General features: G+C 56.5%; 2 protein-coding genes across 4 annotated transcripts; both read left to right on the top strand.

The window, feature by feature from the left end:
• The first annotated feature begins 1,014 nt into the window (after nt 1–1,014).
• Nucleotides 1,015–8,660, top strand: TRMT1 (tRNA methyltransferase 1). Of its 3 annotated transcripts, none has more exons than XM_025051606.1 (17): nt 1,015–1,281; nt 1,575–1,778; nt 1,866–1,921; nt 2,156–2,298; nt 2,464–2,651; nt 4,348–4,463; nt 4,543–4,655; nt 5,533–5,681; nt 5,830–5,916; nt 5,992–6,061; nt 6,144–6,278; nt 6,364–6,449; nt 6,783–6,891; nt 6,978–7,054; nt 7,940–8,059; nt 8,145–8,274; nt 8,466–8,660. In XM_025051606.1, the coding sequence occupies exons 2-17, from the start codon at nt 1,633–1,635 to the stop codon at nt 8,613–8,615; spliced, it is 1,875 nt and encodes a 624-aa protein (XP_024907374.1). In that variant the 5' UTR covers nt 1,015–1,281; nt 1,575–1,632; the 3' UTR covers nt 8,616–8,660. The 3 variants fall into 3 exon arrangements, with proteins under 3 accessions (XP_024907374.1, XP_024907373.1, XP_006918808.1); XM_025051605.1 differs by having other exon boundaries at nt 1,494–1,778; nt 4,348–4,450; nt 4,530–4,655; XM_006918746.3 differs by having other exon boundaries at nt 1,494–1,778.
• Nucleotides 8,661–11,666: 3,006 nt separating this feature from the next.
• Nucleotides 11,667–15,430, top strand: LYL1 (LYL1, basic helix-loop-helix family member). The gene is made up of 3 exons (XM_006918745.3): nt 11,667–12,014; nt 12,099–12,190; nt 13,018–15,430. Exons 1-3 carry the CDS (start codon nt 11,683–11,685, stop codon nt 13,431–13,433), a joined length of 840 nt encoding a protein of 279 aa, XP_006918807.1. The 5' UTR covers nt 11,667–11,682; the 3' UTR covers nt 13,434–15,430.
• The last annotated feature ends 562 nt before the right edge of the window (nt 15,431–15,992 follow it).

Genomic DNA, 15,992 nt, shown 5'->3' with positions numbered 1-15,992 from the left:
TTGTGGGCCAGGCCGCCCCAGCCGAGCGCCGAGCCAGCACAAGCCGCGCCGCCGCCGCAGCGGGGCTGGGGAGGAGCGGCCCCGCCTCCACCCCGCCCCCTAGGCGAGATCAGTCGAGCGCCAAACGCACCTCTTCTTCCCGTCTCCGCCTCCTGCGTCCGCCCCTCCGAGTCCCCGCCAGTACCTTGACTTTGCTTGAGAGTTCGAATCCCGACCCCGACACCTCTAGTCCCGCGACCTCAGACAGGTCGCTCTGCTTTTCGAAATTTTAGTTTCCTGTAAAATGCAAACAATAATATCTGCTGCTTATTGTGTCAGGCACTGTTTTTAGGTTATTCGTGAGAATTATCGCATTTAAACGTCACGGTAACATTTTAATGGAGAAATTATTTTATACACAATTTATAGAAAATAAGAAAGGCGGGCATACAGAGATAAAGAAACCTGCTCAAGATCACATAGCAAATAAGTGGTGCTTGGTTCCAAGATTCAAAGCCAGGGTCAAGAAGCCGCAATAAGTAATGCGATAACAGATTCCATTCTAAGCATTTTACCTGCACTAATTCGTTTCTCATTACACCCCAATAACAAATTTTAAAAAGTTCTGTCCATTTTGCAAATGGGATAACACGCACAGAGAGGGTTAAGAACAAGCAGCAAGGCTAGCTGAGACTGGAACCCAGACAATACAGGCCACTGTGCTATCCTTCTTTCCGACACAGGTTAGAACCTACTGAGGGTTAACTATATGAGAGGGGCTGCTTTGCACACTTTCCAGGTATTCTGTTGTTTAATCTTTATTTTGGAAGCTAGATTTTATATTTAAGAAGTAAGGAAAATGAAGTCCAGAGAGTTTAAGTAACTTGCGAAGAGCATGTGGTAGGACTGGGATTCAAATTCAGTAAATCTGATTTCATAGTCTGAGCTAGGATGCCCTGAAATAATATTTATGGCACCCAGCACCCCAGGGGACGATCAATGGGTATTGGATTTCTTCACTTACCGCCCCTTTTCTGAGCCTCACCTTCCTCATCCATGAAATGGGCTGGTGACGTGTAACCTTAATTACAGAGAAGCCGCTGTGATTAAGGCCACCGGCACAACACATTCAGCACTTTCCAAGGTGAATTTTGATCTCCGCCGCCCACTGTATGTAGCATCACTGTTGGCTAAATTCCGCCACGTGATCCGCCCTCCCACCGTGCCAACATGGCTGCGCCCAGGTCCTAATCCGGGAAATGTGCACCGAGACTTATTCGGTTCTCGGAGCCGCGAGAGAAGGTGAGGAGGGGCTAGGCGGCGCCGGTAGGCATCTGGACCAGGGGCGGGTCCACTTGAGGCTTCCGGTTTCGCAGGGGCCGGTCTTTCGAAGACAGGAGATAGTGTCAGCTTACCGAGGCCGCAGGGTCTCCTTAGCCTCTATTTTACAGACGTACAGGCCACCCAGCCCGGATACGCAGCTCTCTGATCCTTTCCGTGCCTTCCTATTCCAGGCTTGGCGGGCGGAAGCTCCCGCGGATGTCCAGTGCAAGGATAGTTCTTTGGCTAAACCTGACTCTCCGCCCCTCCTGCAGTCTCTGTAGAGCTCGGTTTATAAAGGGGCAGCTCCAGACACCGGCGAATCCAGCCGCTATGGAGAATGGCACGATGCCCTGCGGAGAAAAGCGCCCACTTGAGGCCCAGGAGACGACGGTCACAGAGGGGGCCGCCAAGATCGTCTTTCCCAGCGCCAACGAAGTCTTCTACAACCCAGTGCAGGAGTTCAACCGGGACCTGACGTGAGCAGGGGGATCCGGGGTCCGCTTGGCAGAGAGCGGTGAGTCTGTGAAATGAGGGATTGTGCGCTGAGTCTTCGTCTTCCACAGATGTGCTGTGATCACTGAATTTGCTCGCATTCAGCTCGAGGCCAAAGGAATCCAGAGTGAGTGGAGGTTCAATCTCCTGGTGGGCGGGGGTCACTCAGGGCTCTCTCCCTGCCGGGCCCTCTCTCCCTTAAAGTCCGAAAAGGCTCCAAGCCACACAGCAGGCCATGGGTTCCTTCAGCCCAGGGACTTTGGGGAAGACTTTCTTCAATGAATTTTATGTACTCTGAAAGGTAGGAGGAGGTTTCTCAGAGCTTTGGTAGTCTCTGACTTGTGCTTCTGGGTGGCTGCAGTCAAGGTGCCAGGCGAGAAGGACGTGCAAAAGGTGGTCGTGGACTTGTCGGAGCAAGAGGAGGACAAGGCAGAACTTAAAGAGGGTGCAAACGTGGCCCCTGGAGATCAGCCTCGAACAGCTGCCGTGGGGGAGATCTGCGAGGTGGGGCTGGGCATAGGAGGTGACAGCCCCAGAATACAGTGGGTAGTGGAGGAAAGAAGGCTCTTGGAGGGGGAGAGTTATAGGGGAGGGTCAGGGAGGACTCCTTGGGGCCCAGTAGAGGATGGAAGTATTGATGTGACTGGGGCTCCCTGCTTATTCCAACAGGAAGGCCTGCGAGTGTTGGAGGGCCTGGCCGCCTCAGGCCTCCGTTCCATTCGCTTTGCCCGAGAAGTGCCTGGGCTCCGATCCGTGATTGCCAACGATGCCTCTTCCCGAGCTGTGGATCTCATACGCCATAATGTCCAGCTCAACAAAGTGGCCCACCTGGTACAGCCCAGCCAGGCAGATGCCCGGTAGGTTCGGAGCAGTAGAGCCTCGCGGCTGGAAAGTGCATTCTGGAGGAAGGCTGCCTGGGGTCAAATCCTGGCTATGTCATACTCTCACTCTGTGACCTTGAGAGAGTGCCTTAGCCTCTCTGAGCCCCAGTTTCCTTTGCTATAAAATGACGGCAGTTTTACAGAGGTTGCTGTACAGATTAAGTGAGGGGTCATACTGTGGAACCCATGCTCAGTGCCAGAAATGAGTACCATTATGTTTTCCATGTTCGATTTTTTGTACTTTTATTCATTCAGATGGACATCCACTGCCTACTATGTGCCAAACACCATTCTCAGTGCGGGGAATGCATCAGTAAACAAAACAGACAAAAATCCCTGACCTCGTGGAGTTCATGTTCAAATGCAGGGGTCAGCAAACTACAGCCTGCAAGCCTGCAGCTTGTTTTTCTATGGCTTGCCATCTGAGGGTGTTTTTTTATATTTTTAAAGGTTTAAAAAAAAGAATATGCAATAAAGATCATATGTGGCCTACAAAGCCTAAAATATTTACTATCTGACTCTTTACAGAAAATAAGTAAAAAATATTTGCTTTCCTGACCTCATTAAAATCTAATATGAAACACAAAGGATAACAAATAATCATGACAAATAAATAAATTACATAGTTAACTGGAGGTGAGAACTGCTCTGAAAAAGATACAGAGAGTACAGGGGATAGAAGAAGGTGGTGGGAGTGGGTCGCAATTTTAAATAATGTGGTCAGGGTAGGCTATGTTGAAAGGTACCATTTGCTTCCCCTCACCTGCAAAGGGAACAATATTGTTGCAAATCCATGGAGTCATTCTGGAAGATTGTGTGATCTAGTTAATGTATCTAAATTGCTTGAAACAATGTCAGGCATAAATGTGCTACATTAGTACAGCAGGTCCTGGAATAATCTTTTTATAATGCTGATGAGAAAAATAAGCGCTTCCCAGCTGGGGCTACAATCTATGTGAAGCTGGCACATTCTCCCTTGTCGTGAGTTTTCTTTGGGGACTCTGGTTTTCTACCACATCCCAAAGATGTGCATGTGAGGTGAACTGGCGGGTCTACATTGTCCCAGTCTGAGTGAGTGTGGGTAGGTATGAGTGGCCCTGAAATGGAAGGGTGTCCTGTCCAGGGCGGGTCCTGCCTGGGGCCCTGAGCTGCCTAGATAGGCTCCAGCCGCCTCTAAATTGGAATAAGTGGGATGGAAAATAATGATCTGACTTGTTTTTATTAATCTTTCTTAAATGTTTGTAGTGCTCACATTTATTTCAGCGTTTAATATTGAAAGTGTTTTGGGTCTTTTATTTAGACACTGGATGATGTTTTTGTGACCAGAAATATGCTGAAAAAACTTAACTCTTGTTTAGATCTTGATTAGCCTATGGTAAAATTGGTTTCGTTATGCGTCGTTTCACCTAAAGTCGCAGTTTTCAAGAACCTACGATGACATTAACTGTGTACTTACTGTATCTGCTGTTGTTGTTCCCATTGTTAGAGATGGGTAAACTGAGGCCTGAGGAGGAAAAGTCACGATGTTAGTAATGGCAAAGTCAGGATCTGAGCCTTGGCAGCTGGCCCCCAAGTTTAGGCCCAAACTGTCAAGCTGCATGAGTGAACGTGTGTAGCGGACAGAGCAGGGCCCTAGTACAGGGGGCTGAAGACCTGGCCCTCTTACCCCTAGAATGCTGATGTACCAGCACCAGCGGGTGTCGGAGCGGTTTGAAGTCATCGACCTGGACCCCTATGGCAGCCCTGCCCCCTTCTTGGATGCAGCTGTGCAGGCTGTGAGTGAAGGAGGTGAGGCTGGGCTAATGCAAGGGTACAGAGCAGGGCTGGGGTGTTTGAAGGGTTCTCACTGTCCAGTCCCCCGCTGCAGGGCTGCTGTGCGTGACCTGCACGGACATGGCAGTGCTGGCGGGAAACAGCGGGGAGACATGCTACAGCAAGTACGGAGCCATGGCCCTCAAGAGCCGGGCATGCCACGAGATGGTGAGGGAACACCCAGCACCCCTTTCCACCCCCCAAACCTGCTCAGCTTCCTCCAGGCAGCCAGGGCCAGATCCATCCCAGCATGTTAATGACAGGCATGTCTTTAACCAGCAAAGTCCCTGAGAGCATGGGCTGTCGGTCGCGATCATTTGGGGGGCAGTGGCATTGCCCAAGGTATGAGTTCTGGTTATACCGTTCTTTCTAGTAGTCTCTGTTTCAACAACTTTCCTGAGTTGTCTTTTTTAAGGTGGTTTTTCTAGGTCTGGGTTCAAGTGCTAGCTTTGCTGGTGGCTTTGGGCCAGTGAAGTCTCCGTTCCAGGCCTCGTTCTGGCATTCGTGAAATGGGCATGATGACAATGGCAACATTGGCTGCTGTGAGGATTCAAGAAGGCAGGGACTGGCTACAGCAACAGGCCGAGAAAGGAAGGGCTCTGTTCTTGTTCCTCTGTCCTCAGACTGGGAAATGCTGCCTTTTCTGTGTTACATTGTCACAGCAGCCCCCTGGCATGGAGAAGGCCCCAGCAGTTCTGCAGCACCCAGTTTTTTGTCCTCACTTCCTGTCGACAAACCTCGTGGGAGCGGGACCACGGGGCCTTTGGCACAGCACAGGGCACACTGGCGATGCTAAGCGGAATAGGTTCCATTTACTGGACTTGTGTGTTTCTTAATCACTTAGTGCCCCCAGCAGGGCCACAGAGATAGAGACTGTTGCGATTTCACAGATGAGGGAAGTAAACACTCACTTGCCAAGGGTCACACAGCCAGGACACTCAGGGCTGAGCTTAGAACCCAGGGAGCCAGCCCTGATCTTGTGCTGTGAGCGCCTTGTGTGCAGGCTGGGCTGATGGTTGCCACCCACCACATACCCCACCCCCAGGCCCTGAGGATTGTCCTGCACAGCCTGGACCTCCGCGCCAATTGCTACCAGCGCTTCGTGGTGCCACTGCTCAGCATCAGTGCTGACTTCTATGTGCGGGTTTTTGTTCGTGTCTTCACCGGCCAGGCCAAGGTCAAGGCCTCAGCCAGGTTAGCAAGTCAGGGACTGGTGATGGGTTGAGAGAGGCAACAGTGCCTTTCTTTGAGGTGGGGGGCATGGTCCTTCCCTGGGGAAATGAGGACGGAGGCAGCCCGAGGGAGGAGTTGGGGTATGATGATCACCCCTGTCCCTCCACAGCAAGCAGGCGCTGGTGTTCCAATGTGTGGGCTGCGGGGCTTTCCACCTTCAGCACCTTGGCAAAGCATCAGGGCCCTCTGGTGGCCGGTGAGCAAGGGTGAGCCAGGAGGGAGGTGAAGGGAGCATCTCAGGATTGTCACCTGACTACCTCTCTCTGTGCAGGGTCAAGTTCTCTGCAGCCTGCGGTCCCCCTGTGGCCCCCGAGTGTGAGCACTGTGGCCAGCGACACCAAGTAGGGCCAGGTCAGGGTTGGCGAGGGGTCACAAGTGTTCTGATGGTCTTGCTCCCTGCCCATCTGACCCATGTGTCTGCAGCTCGGTGGCCCCTTGTGGGCAGAGCCTATCCATGACCTGGATTTCGTGGGCCGTGTCCTAGAGGCTGTGAGTGCCAACCCCGGCCGCTTTCACACTTCGGAGCGGATTCGAGGAGTCCTGAGTGTTGTCACCGAGGTGGGGGCCCAGCAGTGACAGGAAGGGGGCTCGCCTGTGCCCAGCTTCCTCTGCCCCACAACCAACCCATTGTCCCCCCTGGCAGGAGCTGCCAGACGTGCCTCTGTACTACACGCTGGACCAGCTGAGCAGCACCATCCACTGTAGCACACCCAGCCTCCTGCAGCTGCGGTGAGAGCTGGGCCGGGGAGGAGCGGAGCCTGAGTGCTTGGTGCCCTGGGCAAGTCAGGCCTCTTTTGGGCCAGACTCCCCCATAAAATGGAGATCAGACATCACTTACATCCAGCGTTTCTTGCATACAGTGCTTAGAGCAGAGCTTGGAGGCCAGGAACCCTGGCTAGTGGGACAGTCTCAGTATTACGATCGCTGGCATTTCACCAGCCTTGTAATCACCATGAGATGTGTAGCCTGCCTCACCAGTCCACACAGTGCGACTCACACCCATACATGTGAGCACTGGCTTTGGGGTCCAGCCTCCCCATCACAGCCTCTCTTGGTCCCTAGGTCAGCCCTCCTCCACGCTGGCTTCCGGGTCTCGCTCTCCCATGCCTGTAAGAACGCTGTGAAGACAGATGCCCCTGCCTCAGCCCTCTGGGACATCATGCGCTGCTGGGTGAGGGCTGGTCGGACCAGATGGGGGTGGGAGGGAAGGGAATGGGTGGGCTCAGCATCCCCTGTCCTCTGACCTTTGTCTCCCAGGAGAAGGGGTGTCCGGTGAAACGGGAGCGGCTGTCGGAGACCAGCCCCGCCTTCCGCATTCTCAGTCTGGAGCCCAGGTAGGGATGCAGACACAGCGACCACAAGCATGGCCACTCACATATGTGCAGATGACATAGATACTCTTTACATAGACGATGCACCTTCTTCAAGTAAGATCCAGAATCCACCTTCGCCCATCACTTCTCCCCTGCCTCCTCTGCTCCCACCTTGGTCTGGCCCTATCACTGCTCACTTAGACCAGTGCAGTCACCTCCGCCCTGATCTCCCAGCTCCCCACCCCCAGTCTGTTCTCCCCACAGCACCCAGAGGCGCCTATGAGCACGTGAGTCAGATCATGCACCCACTTTCTGCTCAGAATTCTCTGGGGCTCCCTCCTCACTCAGTAGAAACAAAGTTCCACCTGCCAGCCCTGCCCCTTCTCCCTGTCAGCTTTCCCTCATTTATCCCTACTCTCTTCCCTCCCCTCCTTACTCAAACTTACCAGGCACAGCCCCACCAAAGGGCCTTTGCATGGGCTGTTCTCTACCTGGAGTGCCTGTCCCCAGGTTCCCTGCCCCCTATGACTCTTCCCTCACCTCCTTCAGGTATCCCTGCCTGCCCTGTCCCGCATTGGCCCCCTTCCCCCGTCTCTCCATCCCTCTACCTTTCTCTCTTCTCAAAACTCTTATCTCATGCTCTAACACGATAAGATTTGCTGATTTCTGATTTATCCCATTGTTTGTCTGTCTCATGCACCAGAATGTCAGCTTTACCAGTGGCAGACTTCAGGCACACAGTAGGCACTTGATAAATGTTTATTAAATGAATGAGAGAATCCTGAAACTGGCAGACACAGTTGTCCCAGGTCACATCGAGCTGCACTGAGGTGGGCAGGTCTCGTGGGCAGTTGGTTGTGCATATCCCCGTGGTGGCTGCCCCTCAGCCCCACCTGCCTTCCCCAGGCTGCAGGCCAACTTCACCATCCGGGATGATGCCAACCCCAGCTCTCGCCAGCGAGGACTCAAGCGCTTCCAGGCCAACCCTGAGGCCAACTGGGGCCCCCGGCCCCGTGCCCGGCCAGGGTGAGTGAGAGGGGTGGCAGTAGGGCTTGGCTGGCTGGGGGTGCAGGGGCCAGATGGGGTCCCAGCTGCTTATCTTCCTGTACAGGGGCAAGGCAGGGGGTGAAGCTATGGGGGACAGGCGCAGGCTGCTCCAGAATAAGCGAAAGGAACCAGCTGAGGACCTGGTCCAGCGGGCTGCCCGGCTTAAGACATTTCCTTGCAAGAAGTTCAAGGAGGTGAGGCCCCCACACACACTGTAGCACACATGGGTTCCCCTCCAAGCAACAGGGCAGGGCTAAGGGGCAGGCAGGGCTGGGAGAACTGGGGATGGGCAAGGGTCTGGGAGTGAGTTCTCCATCCAGGAAAGGAACCCCATGGAGGCTACCAAGCTCCAGGCCGGGGTTCACACCCACTATCCTCCCACCAGGGCACCTGTCAGCGGGGGAACCAATGCTGCTACTCCCACAGACCCCCAACACCCGAGGCCACTGCTGAAGCCACCCCCACTAACTGTCTACAGACCCTCAATCAGAACCCGCCTGGGCCTGGGGCCACCACTGGTCCAGGTGTCGACTGAACTAATAAAGAGACATCGCATTATCCTGACTATCATTTGCCGGAATGCAGAGGCTGCCTGTGGTCTTTCTGTTCATTTGTCTGTTTTAACTCCCTGGGGAAGCTCTGTGCATCTAGGGGTTGGTTTATTTCTGCCTGACTGAGTTTCTGTCTTGGGCATTGTGTCTGTATGAGGGGGTCGTCTGTCCCTCTGAAGCAAGAGGCACTTTGGGACACCCTGTTGCTGGTGCCTGTGGTTCCCTAGGTGGCCACGGGGCGGCAGCCGTGCGCTCGTGCCCGCGGGGGCCTCTCCCCTCCCATTACCCCCATCCCGCCAGCCCCTGCCAGTCCCCGGCCCAGTTGGTGGTCTCCCGGACACAGGCACGCGAGCAGGCTAGTGCCAGCAAGCCCCCTACGTGGCCTCACGCCGCCCCCTCCTCGATGCCTGGTTTCTCTGGCCCAGCTCCCCTCCGGGCCAGTGGCGGAAGTCAGACCGGAACCAGGCGCCTTGTGCATCCGCTCCAGACCAGGTGCTTCCTGCCCTGTGGCCCCTCGGGTGGGGTGCACATGGAGGCACCAGGCAGGCTGCTGCATCCTTCCCCCAAGGGCAGGCCTTAGCAGCATTAACGGAGAGGACTGGGGCAGAGTCCTCACCCTGCCATGTGGTAGCTGTGGGACCCCAAAGGTACCCTTTACTTTATTCCATCCACAAGAATAAAATGAACCTGATCCAAGAACCTGCCTTGTAGGGACATCAGAGTTCATTCAGCGTTTAGAACTGGACCTTTGATTCCCTGGGGCAGTGGGATGGTTGGTGATGGAGTACTGGTGTCACCTGGTTCCTGGGAGGATGGTGGTAGTGTTGGCACTGAGTGGCTGCTGAGGGCCTGCCTGGGGTCTCCTCCAGTCACCCAGATAGAAACAGGGCACAGTACGACTAACCCGGGTGAGAGAGTGCTGGGGATTTGGAACAGTCTTGTCACTGTTACCTAGCTGTACTCGGGGCCCCTCCTACGAGTCTCCCTCCATGTGGGTCTTGAGTTTCACCACCATCTAGGACATTTACCTAACACCTCTTTATCGTCATCCACCCTGAAGTGGCCTGGCTTGGAGTTGTGGGCCAGGGACCACCGAGGTGGGGCTATGTGGTCCTGTGACTTAGAGGACCAGGATTATAGGGGCACCTGTTGGAAGGTTCTGGCACCCTAGGAAGTCTCCCCCAGCTGTGGCCCTTCCTGTCACCCTCCTGGGCCTGGAAAGGTAGTATGGATAGCACAGTGGGGACCCAGGACACCTGCCCAGACTGGACACTGAAGATCAGATTATCAGAACTGCCCTCAGGGTGCCTCACTCGGGTGGGGGTGGCAGACAGGCCGGGAGGGGCCATGTAAAAAGAGGAACCAAGCAAGGGAAGGAGAGGAGGAGGAGGAGGAGGAGGGGGCCCCAGGTCACGAGGCCCCAGCAGGGCCGGAAAGGGCTCTCCACCCCATCAGCGCAGACACGGCTGGTGGTGGTCAAAGCTGCAGGCCAGATTCAAGCAACACAGGAGGCCACTGTTTTCCTGCCTCGGTTTCCCCTCTGTGTGCATCTGGGCACCTCACTCCCAGCTGTGCACTGGGACCAGGTCCTCAGAGGGCCAGGGTCCCTCCAGTGACGGAGGGGGGGGAGGAAGGTAAGGCCCTCAGGGGTGACAGCCAGTCCTGACCACAGTGGGCAGGGCCTGAGGCCGCTCTGAGATCCCCGCCTGCCTGTTTCCTCCGGGGTCAGCCCGGCTCCTTATCAGTCTCAGCCAGGCGGCCAGGCCCTTATCTGTGCTGGCCCAGCATCCTCCAGCCACTGAGCCCAGGGTGAGAGGGAGGAAACCAGGCCATAGGGGGCGGGGAGAAGGTGGGCTGGCCCAGAGCCGCTCACTTTCCCTCGAGGGACTCACGCTGCTTCTGCTACCTACCGCTGTTGAGGCCCCAAGGCGCCCGGGAGCCCAAGAAGAGGTGAAGCCCAGACAGGGCAGGGGCACAGAGTGAAGAGGCTGGATGGAGCAGGGCCACGGAGCCTGGCCTGAAGCCGGAACCACATCCTGGCCCTGACAGAGCCAGGGCACTCATCAGACAGTGGGACCAGCGCCGGGGTAAGAGGGGAGCGGCCTAAAGGTGGGGGATCCCCAATCCACCTACATTCATTCATTTGTTCCTGCCTTCATTCATTCATCTGCAGGAACCCACTAAATGAGAGTGGCCAGGCTAGCTTCCCCAGGGCCCAGCCAGGGAAGACGGGGCAGAGGGACGAGATGTCCTCAGGGCTGCCGGGACACTCCTAGCCATAAGGCCAAGAGTGAACAGACACATCTAAGCAGAGTGCAGAGATGGGGGTGGGGAGAGTGGGGGTCACCAGGGCCAGAAGGGGGATTGGGGCATGACTTTGTATTGGGCAGTGGGGTCGCATTTGGGGTCATAGTGTCAGTAGTGGGGTCACAGAGTTAGGGGACATTTTACTTAGGGGTGGTGGTCACTGGAGTGATGATGGAGAACGTTCAGAGTCTGACAGGGAAGCAACGGGAAGAGCCTCAGGGTCCTAGCTGAGGGCCATAGGGTCCACCTAGGCAGGAGAGGGGCGGTCAGTGGTCAGAGTCAATCATGGAGGAATTCCAAGGTCGCACAGTGTCAATGAAGGGCGTCAGGATCAGATTTGAAGGTTAGAGGTCATCCTGGGAGTCTCAGGGTCCGGCATAAGTTCCCTGCCTTACTCTCCACTCCAGGCTAAAGATAAGAGAGGATTCTGGAAGCAGGGAATTGCTCAGAGGCTGGGCAGCTGAGCCCCTCATGGGTCACATACTACTCAGAGACGGCACTGCTGGGCTCATTGCTGCACAACATCTCAGTGGGCACCTCCTGCCCTTGTATCAGATCCTCCTCCCATGTTCTGGCAGTTTCTGTGCCCACCCCTCCACCAGTCTTGGCCCCCACCACTATCTTGCCACCCCACCACTTTCCTTTCCATTTGAGGGCTCCGTTGGGCTAAGGGGGTATGTGGCATCTGATCCTCTTCCCCACTGGCTTGCTTCCCTTCCACAGGTGAGCACCCCCTCGGGGTCCATGTGCCCGCCCCAGGCCCAGGGAGAGGTGGGCCCCACCATGACTGAGAAGGCTGAAATGGTGTGTGTCCCCAGTCCAGTGCCTGCCCCACCCCCCAAGCCTGCCTCGCCTGGGCCCCCAAAGGTGGAGGAGTTGGGCCATGGAGGTGCCTCCTCCCCCAGGCTGCCCCCTGGGGTCCCAGTAATCAGTCTGGGCCACACCAGGCCCCCAGGGACAGCCATAACCACCACGGACCTGAGTGCCCTGCGGCCCCCACTGCTGCAACTCTCCACCCTGGGAAGTGCCCCGACCCCTCTGGCCCTGCATTACCATCCTCACCCCTTCCTCAACAGGTCAGTGGGGGGCTGGGGGCCTGGGGGCAATCCAGGGCCAGGGTCCTTGCCCACAAGGCATTAGTGACCCATGAACCCTTACAGCCTCTACATTGGGCCGGCAGGACCTTTTGGCATCTTCCCTAGCAGCCGACTGAAGCGGAGACCTAGCCACTGTGAGCTGGAGCTGGCTGAGGGTGAGTGTGGGTTTGTGTCTGCAAGGGGCCCACGTCTGTCCCACAGCTTTCCACAGGGAGAGGTGCTGCTGGTGCACACAGACACACACAGAACAGCCCACATGGGCTCAGCACTCACCTTACACCCAGGCACAGAACCACAGTCTCATACAATCACAGCCATCCAACAAGCCACAAAGAGCCCTTGCAAAGAGCATGCCACGGGGGCCACACAATGACAGCTCCACTCAAAAGCACAGCCACCCAGGAAGCAGCCACAGGACAACCACCATGCAAGAGACTTCCATGGGACCACAACCGCACAAAAGACAGTCACACAACCACAGCCACTTAGGACCATGGCCACACAAGAGTCAGCCACACAACCGCAGCCATGTCTGACACAGCCACATGGCAACGATCACACACACCACAGCCATTTAGACAGACCACGAGTCACACAGCCACCTGAGACACGGACAGGACCACGATCACAAAAAGAATACCTCTCAGGCCCACGAACATCCCGGGCCACACACAGGGGCCCATTAGAATGAGGACTACAGGGAAAGTTTCCCAGACTGGCAGCCACAAAGAAACATTTCCTTAAGGAACCTCAGCCAGTGACATAAAGGTACAGACAGAGGGTACAGAGGCCCCAGTTGTCCTTGTCTAGATGGCTGAGGGTGGGGGGCGTCCAGGGTTGCTAAGAGGCAGGGGAGCCACACGTGGATCCCTTAGGTGGAGAAAGCTCCAGCTCACTGCCTGGGCGGAAGGGTGCTGGGTGCCTGAAGTGAGGGCAAGAGGGGGCGCCCTCTTGGCGCCAACCCTATCCCTTCTATTCCCAGGGCACCAGCCCCAAAAGGTGGCCCGGCGTGTGTTCACCAACAGCCGCGAGCGCTGGCGGCAGCAGAACGTGAACGGCGCTTTCGCTGAGCTCAGGAAGCTGCTGCCGACCCACCCGCCCGACCGGAAGCTGAGCAAGAACGAGGTGCTCCGCCTCGCCATGAAGTACATCGGCTTCCTGGTGCGACTGCTGCGAGACCAAGCGGCCGCTCTGGCCGCAGGCCCCGCCCCGCCAGGGCCCCGCAAACGGCCGGCGCACCGAGGCCTAGATGGTGGCGCCCGCCGTGGGCCTTGTCGCCGGGCGGAGGCGGTGGCGCGTCCACAGCCTGTGTCCCCGTCCGGCCCCGACAGCAGCCCCAGTGGGGCGGCCCGGCCCATCAAGACGGAACAGACGGCTGTGAGCCCGGAGGTGCGGTGACCTCTGAGGTGTCGCCTCTAGCCGAGGGGCACTGGGAACTCAGCCCAGGGCCGTCGAGGAATGGGCGGACCACGAACTGGGCCTGCTCTGCAGCGAAGTCTCTCGGAAAGGGACCAGTGAGGACGTCTCCTTCAGGGGAAAGGGCCAAAGGTCTGGAAAGGCGACTGTCGCCCCTTCCCGTCCCCTCACCCTGTAGACCCTTTTATCACCTACCACCCGCTGGAAGTGGCCTTGCCCACATTCCCCTCCCGGAGGTGAGGTCCGGGAACCGACAGGGTAGAGCGGTCATCGGACCCAAGCGGTGCCTCTTTTTTGCTGGCTGGAGTGGAGAGGAATCCCCGAGAAGTTGCGGGGTGGTGGCGGGGAGCCTTCCTCCTCTCTCCGGCGCCCCCTCCCGGAGAATCAAGGATACACACGCCTCGACTGCGTCGGCCGCGCCCCTGGCGCGTGGAAAGGCGCAGATGCCACGCGGTGCGCCACCTCACCCAACCCGACCTGGCCCCGCACGATTGAGTTAACGAAGGCTCAGGCGCTCTTGCTTTTGTTTTTCTTTATTTCTTTATTTCACATACACATTAGCCATTCAATGGAGAAGCCGGAGAGAGTCAGGCAAAGATGGTATAACAGAAGCGCAGTGACGGGGGCGGGGCGGGGCGGGGCGGAGAGGGGACAGACGGGCTGGCTGCCTACTTGCATTCCGCTAGGACACTGAAAACCCAGAAAACAAAACAGACAGTAAACTACCCTTGTTTCTTATGTATCTCAGTGCAGAGACGGGGATGGAGGGCAGAGAGAGGGGGAGACCAGGCTGAAGGAGGAGGAGAGGGGGGACAGGGGACGCTAAGGGGAAGCACACCAAATCCATTAGTACTATATATAGAGATACTCGTATATACTGCGTTTCTTAGCCTAAGAAGAAACTTGTTTGACGGGACGGGCGGCCTTTGCGGTCCGCGATGCTGGTGCTGGTCGGGCGCACGGATCTCCCGGGAGGGGCCGAAGCGGGGCTGGCCCAGGCTGGCTTGCGGAGGAAGGGGGGGCGCCCCGAGGGTGGACAGGTGGGGGGAGCAGAGGTGGGGCTGGGGTGCCCCTCGGGCTCTCGATTGGGGGACGAAAGTTCTCGTGGCTTTATTGCTCCTTTATTTTCTCTCGTGTGGGGGGGTCCGTTCAGCACGGTCGGGGTGGGGAAGTGGTGGGTCGTCTGAGCCACCCGGCCCCTCTGGGACCCAGAGCGCGGCGTCCGCTCCGCCAGCACGGGGGTGAGAACAAGGCACTAGGTCGGCCGGCCAGCGCGGGGGCGGGTGTGTAAGGCAGTCAACGGGGCTGGTTTCGGGGTGGGGTGGGCTGTGTGCGGGGCCGTGTGCGTGCGTGCGTGCGTGCGCGGGCCTGGGCGAATCGACCTGTCAGCTTGGCTGGTCCTGTCCTGGAGCGTGGAGCCTTTCCCCTGCTCCCCGGAGGGCGACGGGGGTGGGAGTAGGGTGGGGTGGAAGGAGTGATGTTGAGTCGGGGGCGCCGAGGAAAGGGTCGGGGAGGAAACTACCAACTTGCTGAGCGCGCTCCTGATAATGCTGGTGAGGGTCAAGTTGGCGTCTGGCTCAAAGAAGGGCGCTCGGGGAGGAGAGGGAGGGAGGGGACCTTTGTTCGTTGGCATTGACCTCTGCGGGGGAGGGGCTGGGGATCCCCGCCGCGCCCCCGTGCCCGGAAGGGGATGGGGCAAGGAGGGGGCGCCGGCCCCGGGGAGGAGGCGCCCGGGGAGACCCGCGGCCAGAGCAGCCTCGCCATCGGGCGCACGCCGCTGTCCCGTTCCGTTAAACTCAACAAAGAAGGGATATGCGTGTTCCTAACAAGTGCAGGATATTTAATTGATTCATAAACTTATGTATAATAGTTTGTGGTTTTTTTTTAAACGTACTTTATAATGTAAGAAGCACCAGGGTTTTTATGTTGAATTATCTTAAAATAATTTTCTCTCGTCCTTTTCCTTTTTGATCTTGTGTTTTTTTAAATGTCGAGGTGTTTTTATTTTTTTAACTCTAAAATGTGAATGTTTCCTTCAGCCCTCCCACCGAAACCGAGAACGAACGACGAAACAAATAAAAACCCCAGATCATCCTTGTCAACGCAGGAAAACGACTTAAAAAAAAAAAAATGAAAACGAACAAAAAAAAAAAAAAAAGGAAAAAACACTCAGCTTTCGTTATCCCCGCGAAGGGCGGGGCAGGCCCGGTTCTTTTAGCGTCCCCAGAGCCGCGAGGACATTACAACAAAAATAGAATTTTTTCTTAACAATCTCTTAACATACAAAGATAGGAAAACTCTCTGATGCATTGCACTTGGTTCAATGAAAAAAAAAGTTCATTTCCCCCATATATATTTTTGTGTTTTTTTTTTTCACTCTTCTAACACGTCCCCACATCTTCTGTCGCCCTCGTCGCCTCTCACCTGCCCCTCACAACGACACTTGGGAACGGAGCGCCCCCCACCCCCCTGCCCACTCAGGCAGTCCCGCCAGCGCGCTCCGTCCTGGCCCAGCTGGCCTGCAGCTTCCGACCTCGCCCG

Source organism: Pteropus alecto, unplaced genomic scaffold, assembly GCF_000325575.1.
Source record: "Pteropus alecto unplaced genomic scaffold, ASM32557v1 scaffold388, whole genome shotgun sequence".
NCBI lineage: Eukaryota > Metazoa > Chordata > Mammalia > Chiroptera > Pteropodidae > Pteropus > Pteropus alecto.
Note: the sequence above shows the minus strand (reverse complement) of the source record. Positions and strands in the feature narration are given on the sequence as shown.